The sequence below is a fragment of the Myotis davidii genome, unplaced genomic scaffold (genome assembly GCF_000327345.1).
Source record: "Myotis davidii unplaced genomic scaffold, ASM32734v1 scaffold430, whole genome shotgun sequence".
NCBI lineage: Eukaryota > Metazoa > Chordata > Mammalia > Chiroptera > Vespertilionidae > Myotis > Myotis davidii.
The window spans coordinates 467,924-474,835 of NW_006285247.1; the positions used below are offsets into that span (position 1 = coordinate 467,924).

The following is a 6,912-nucleotide window of genomic DNA, read 5'->3' on the forward strand; positions in this document are numbered from 1 at the left end:
CTCTCCACAAGGTAACCCATAACTATTTTGAACTTGCTATTAAGCAAATTCTTGATCTTAATAAGATCACTACCATAATTATTCCTGCCTTCTACTCTTCCTTTTTGTTCTCTTAGCTTCTGTATGTGGTGTATGCCAAAATGAAGAGAAAGTCTTTAAATTCAGTAAACATTTTGAGCACCTACTTTGTGCTCATGAATGTGAGGCAAGTCATATGTTATTTCATTTAATGCACACAACACTCCTCAATAGAGATTATAAACCTTGGTTAACCCAGGAGGACTTTGGGATACAGCCAGCAGGGGCAAAATGAGAGCCAAATGTAGGTCTTCCAATTCCTTAAAGGGCCTCAGATTCCCTTAACTGAACCCCTGACTTTCTATATTGCCCACTCATGTCATATTCTCTAAAACATCACTACCAATATTATTTTAATCAGCTGATTTAATTTTAAACCATTAAATTTATTTTCTTAAATATTTACACTTGAAATACAAATCAAGGCTTATTTGTATGAAATACAGACTTCTTTGTAAAAAATACAATTAAAGATTTATTTTCTTTCCAAAGCCCTAAACACTTCCACTCTTGCAAAATATCCTTTACTTAAGGCTTGCTCCTTATTATTCCTGCATCTTCTTGAATCTCTCTCAGAACTTTTCTTTCTCCTTTACACACTTGGCACATTTGATTCGCACATGTTAATTATTCCTAAAGTTCCCTACTCTAGACTCCTGCAATTCTGTCTTGTTTGCAATAGATAAGTATTTCAATTTCATGTAACCTGTTTTAAAGGCATATGGTTATCTATAGTCGTGCCAGAAATATTAATAACATTCACTTGCCATCATGTGCCTTTTATAAAATTCTGCACAAAAAATTACCATCACCTGAAAAACAAACACAAAAATACCTTCGCATAGTACAACTATTATATAAAAAAAGACAAAGTGTGCTAAAATATCAAGATAAAGAACTCACATTGAATCCACAAGCTTCCTGACTAGAGCAATTATATTCATTCCTCTAGATTTTTTCTCCTGTTTTTCTGTCTTTTGTTCCACTTTTGCGTATGCTGTCTCTGGGGAATAAGAATGTGTGGGAATTTCTTCCTTCCCCACAATGAACCTAAAGAAAAAAGCACAATGTGAGGCATTTTCCACCGTTTTTTTTTTTGTTAATATCAATGAGAAAAGATGCTGATTTTGTTTATGTATAAATAAAATGTGGAAAAGACCTTATCACTTGAAATATTTTTCACAATATATGTCAAATCTAAACAATGTATTAAAAGTTAAAAATTGGCTTTTGAAATCTGAATACTCAAAAAATGTCAAGAGTCACATGTTTGACAATGCAGGTTTTTTAAAAATTAAATTAACCAAGTAAAATATAACAGTGCTTTTATAAAGCACCCTTATAAATTAAGTCACCACTTTTTTAAGCTATTACACACAAAGTTTTTTCAAACAAAGAAGCAGATGAACTATTAACTTGGATCAACTAGTTAATGACAAAAATTCATTTTATCTCTAAAACTTATTAGTTACAATTTAATGTGTTTCTCATTTTTTAGTGTAAGTTTATATCTAATGTCACTTTAAGTACTTGCAGTGTCGTATAAGGCCATCTACAGTATATACACACACCTGACCCAAGTTGCTTCCAGAGACTTTTCTACATGAGCAGCCTCTTCAGCTCTGCTGCGGACTTTCCTAAGATATCTCAAAGATCCACAAACCCCAAACAAGCAGCAGCTTGGCTTGGTGTGCCCTGCACCTCTTACGAAGAAGCCCCAAGCCCAGTATAAGGGGTAACTGGTCTCAATATACATTGCGATTTCCATCAGGTGGCCTCAAGCCTGACGTAAGCTGTGTCCAGTCCTGGCCTGAATATAACTCAAGTAAGTGGCCAAAAACCCAGCACAAGGTAGCTGGCCTCAACTTACATTCTGGGGCCCACTAAAGGGTCCCAGGCCCAGAATGGCAACCAGTCTTGGTTCACAGCATAACCTCTCCCAAACATCTGCAAGTTTAGCAAAAGCAGCAACAAACCACAGATCACTTTGTAGCTCCCACTAGTCAGCCCAAGCCAGGAGTAGCTGACCTTGGCCTATACCACAGCCTCCCCTTAAGAGCCTCCAGGATCAACAAACCCAGGGGCCTGCTTCAACTTACACCACAGCAGCACCCAACCAGGTCCACAAACAACACACCCAAAAGGCAGACTTGGCTGGCACCAGAGCCCCACTAAAGCAACTGCTGCACTGTGGGATGGTCTGCCGTAGTTACAGCCAGTCAGCCTGAGAAACAATCCCATGCACTGATGTCCCAATAGCAATCAAGGCTCACCTACAACAGAAGGGCACACACAACACCTGAGACCACCTGAACCACCTGCCTGAGATGAACAGGGACACTACACGCTGAGTCTCACAGAATACCTACTACATAAGGCCACTCTGCCAAGAGTTGGAGACATAGCAAATCTACCTAATACACAGAAACAAACATGGGGAGTCGGCCAAAATGTAGAGAAAAAAAAACATGTCCCAAATGAAAGAACAGAACAGGAGAAAAACTTCAGAAATAGAACTGAACAAAATGGAGACAAGCAATCTACCAGATGCAAAACATTGGTTATAAGGATGCTCAAGGAACTTAGGGAAATAGTAGATGAACTCATTGGGAATGTCAACAAAGAGACAGGAAACATTAAAAAAAATCAGTTTGAAATGAAGAATATATTAGAGGGAATCAAGAGCAGATTAGATGAAGTAGTTTATCAAATGAGCAATCTGGAAGACAAGGTAGCAGAAAACACCCTATCAGAACAGCAAAGAAAAAAAAATAGAATAGTTTAAGGGACCCTTGGTACAACATCAAGCATACCAACATTTGCATCATAGGGATATCAGAAGGAGAAAACAGCAAAGGATGAAAACTTTTTTTGAAGCAATAATGACTGAAAACTTCCCTAACCTGGTGATGGAAATAGACATACAAGTCCAGAAAGCACAGAGAGTCACAAACTTGGTGAACCTGAAGAGTCCCACACTAAGACACATCATAAAATACTGAAGGTGAAAGATAAGTAGAGAATCATAAAAGTAGTGACAGAAAAGCAGTTAATTATGTATAAGGCAGCTCCCATAGGACTGTGAACTGATTTCTCAACAGAAACTCTGAAGGCCAGAAGACACTGGCACAAATATACAAAGTGATGAAAAGCAAACACCTACATCCAAGATTATTATACTTAGCAAGTCTATCATTTAGACTAGAAGGAGAGATAAAGAGCTTCCCAGACAAGAAAAAGCTAAGGGAATTCATCACCACTAACCCAATAGTAAAGAAAATGTTAAAGGTACTCCTTTAAGTAGAAAAGATCAAAACTATGAATAAGAAAAAAAATTCTCACAAAGGTAAACAGTAAAAGCAGGGGATCAACCAACTACAAAGCTAGTACAAAGGTTAAAAGGCAAAAGGAGAAAGATGATGAGTAATTACAACAATAAATTAAGGAATAAACACAAATACATATACAAAAAGTAAAAACAATGACAAAAAACATAAACATGGAGGGGATGAGTAAAAATTGTAGTTATTTTAGAATGTGTTTGAACTTAGGTACTTAAAGTAGACAGCTATAAACATAGCTTGGTATATATGAAGCACATGGTAACCACAAACCAAAAACCTACAAGAAATAAAAAGGAATCCAAATATGACACTACACAAAGGTAACAGCATACAAGAAAAGAGAGCAAAATAAATAAGAAACAGAGAAGAAATACAAAAATAGTCATAAAGTAATACCTATCAATAATTACTTTAAATGTAAGTGGACTAACTGCTTCAATCAAAGGTCATAGCATGGCTAATATGTAAAGCAATCTTGAGAAAGAACACATTTGAAGGTAGGTAACCTGATATCAAACTATATTACAAGGCTACAGTAATCAAAACAGCATGATTGGCATAAACAGAGACACAGAGATCAATGGAACAGAATAAAGAACACAAAATAAACTCATGTTTATATAGAATTAGTCTATGACAAAGAAGGCAAGAATATACAATGGGATAAAGATAGTATCTTCAATAAATGGTGTTGAGAAAACTGGACAGAAACATGCAAAAAAATGAAACTGGATAACTTTCTTATACCATATACAAGAATAATCTCCACAAAGATTAAATATTTAAACTGAAGACCCAAACTCCTAGAAGAACACATAGGCAGTAAACTCTTTGACATCATTCTTAGTAATTGTTTTTGGATATATCTCCTCAGGCAAGGGAAACAAAAGAAAAATAAATAAGCAAATGGATCTATATCATACTAAAGAGTTTTTGTACAGGGAAGGAAACCACCAACAAAATGAAATAATAACCTACTGAATGGGAGAAGACATTCGCCAATGATACATCCAACAATGGGTTAATAATCAAACTATATGTGGAACTCATACAACTTAACACCAAAAAGAAAACAATCTGTTTTAAAAATGGGCAGAGGATCTGAATAGACATTTCTCCAAAGAGGACATATAGATAGCCAATCTATACTAATAAAATAGTAATATGCTAATTAGACTGGGTCGACCGGACATCTTCCGGTCATCCTGCCCTCCTTCTGGACAAAGCCACAGTGGCGGGGGCCAAGGCTGAGGCAGTTAGGGGCGAGATCAAGCCAGCGCAGGGGAGCAAGCAGTTAGGGGGTGATCAGGTTGGCAGGGGAGGGAAGTTGGGGATGATCAGGCTGGCAGGGAAGAGTATTTAGGGGGTGATCAGGCCAGCAGTCAGAGGTGGTTAGGGGCAATAAGGCAGGCAGGGAGGTGGGCGAGCGGTTAGGAGCCAGTGGTCCCGGATTGTGAGAGGGATGTCCGATGCTGGGATCGGGTGAAGGGATTAACATGTACAAGTTGCCAGTTATACAAACAGTAACCAGGAGGTGAAGTATAAAATAGGAATATAGTCAATAATCCTATGTAATAAAAGAGAAACATGGTAATTGGCGTACGACCGCTACCCTTCCCATTGGCTAATCAGGGCGATATGCAAATTAACTGCCAGCCAAGATGGCGGCCGGCAGCCAGGCAGCTTGAAACTAACATGAGACTTGCTTGCTTCAGTGACGGAGGACTCCAACGTTCCCCGTCTGCCTTACCGGCCTCTGAGCTTGCAGTTTAAGAAACTATGTAACAAATATAGAAGCTAAACAAAACCCCAGAAACCTGCTTCCAGTGAGCCCGGGATCTCAGAGCTGTAGTTATACATTGTTTCGATTATAGAACCGAAACAAATCAGATACCTCCTTTCAGCAGCAGAGGCCTGAGGTGGAGCCAGAGCTAAACCTGGCCCAGAAGAAAAAAAAAAGAAAAAGAAAAAAAGGAGCAGTTGGGAGCTTAAGTCGGCCTGAAAACAGCCCTCAGCCCCCCCCCCAGACGGGGCAGGCACCCCAGTGGGGCCCCCCCCCCTGATCCAGGACACCCTTCAGGGCAAACCCGCCGGCCCCCACCCATGCACCAGGCTTCTATCCTACATAGTAAAAGGGTAATATGCCTCCCAGCACTGGGATCAGCGGAGCCAAGAGGCCTCCCAGCACCGGGATCAGCGTGACAGGGGGCAGCGCCCAACCCCCCTGATCACCCTGCGGCTCTGTGTGTGACAGGGTGCGGCGCCCCAACCCCCTGATCCGCCCGGCTCTGTGTGTGAAAGGGGGAGGTGCCCTAACTCCCCTATTGGCCCTACTCTGTGAGTGACAGGGGGGAACTCCTCAACCCCCTGATGGGCGCTGCTCAGTGCGTGACAGTGGGGAGCTCCCCAACCCCCTGATCGCCCTGCGGCTCTGTGTGTGACAGGCTGTGGCGCCTCAACCCCCTGATTGGCCCTGCTCTGTGTGTGACAGCGTATGGAGCCCCAACTCCCCTGATGGGCCCTGCTCTGTGGGTGACGGGGTGTGGCACCGCAACCTCTCCATCGACCCTGCCTTGAGTGATGGGGGCGGTGCCCCAACCCCCCAATCGGCCCTACCCTGAGCGTGACTGAGGGTGGCATCGCAACCTCCCAATCTGTCCTGCTCTGTGCATGACAGGGGGTGGCCCCCCAACTCCCCAATCGGCCCTGCTCTGAGCCCAACCAGGGGCTGCACCTAGGGATTGGGCCTGCCCTCTGCTACCCGGGAGCAGGCCTAAGCTAGCAGGGTGTTATCTCCTGAGGCGTCCCAGACTGCGAGAGGGCACAGGCCATGCTGAGGGACCGCCCCCTCTCCCCGAGTGCACAAATTTTTGTGCACCGGGCCTCTAGTCCTATCTAATAAAAGAGAAACATGATAATTGGTGTACAACCGCTACCCTTCCCATTGGCTAATCAGCGGGATATGCAAATTAACTGACAGCCAAGATGGCGGCCGGCAGCCAGGCAGCTTGAAACTAACATGAGGCTTGCTTGCCTCAGTGACGGAGGACTCCAACGTTCCCCGCCTGCCACTGCAGGCCTCTGAGCCTGCAGTTTAAGAAACTATGTAACAAATATAGAAGCTAAACAAAACCCCAGAAACCTGCTTTAGTCCTGGGCTTCAGCCAGCAGGATCGCAACATTGTAAGCAAAGGCCAGAAACCTACTTTAAGCATCGGAGGCCTAAGAGGTGAAGCGAAGCCTCAGAGCTAAAACTGGCCCAGAATTAAAAAAGAAAAAGAAAAAAAGGAGCGGTTGGGAGCTTTAGTCACCCCCAGCCTGAAAACAGCCCTCAGCCCCTCACCCAGGCTGGCCAGGCACCCCAGTGGGGACTCCCACCCTGAAGGATGTGTGACCAGCTGCAAACAGCCATCATCCCTTCACCCAGGCTGGCCAGGCACCCCAGTGGGAACCCCACCCTGATCCAGGACACCCTTCAGAGCAAACCCGC

General features: G+C 42.9%; 1 protein-coding gene across 1 annotated transcript in view; it reads right to left on the minus strand.

Annotated features, from left to right (window-relative positions):
* The window catches only part of TMEM135 (transmembrane protein 135), a 216,879-nt gene that overhangs the window by 16,831 nt on the left and 193,136 nt on the right, over positions 1–6,912 (minus strand). The window contains exon 8 of the mRNA XM_006755866.2: positions 982–1,128. Within this exon, the coding sequence (XP_006755929.1) occupies positions 982–1,128 (147 nt within the window). The remainder of the gene's footprint in view (positions 1–981; positions 1,129–6,912) is intronic.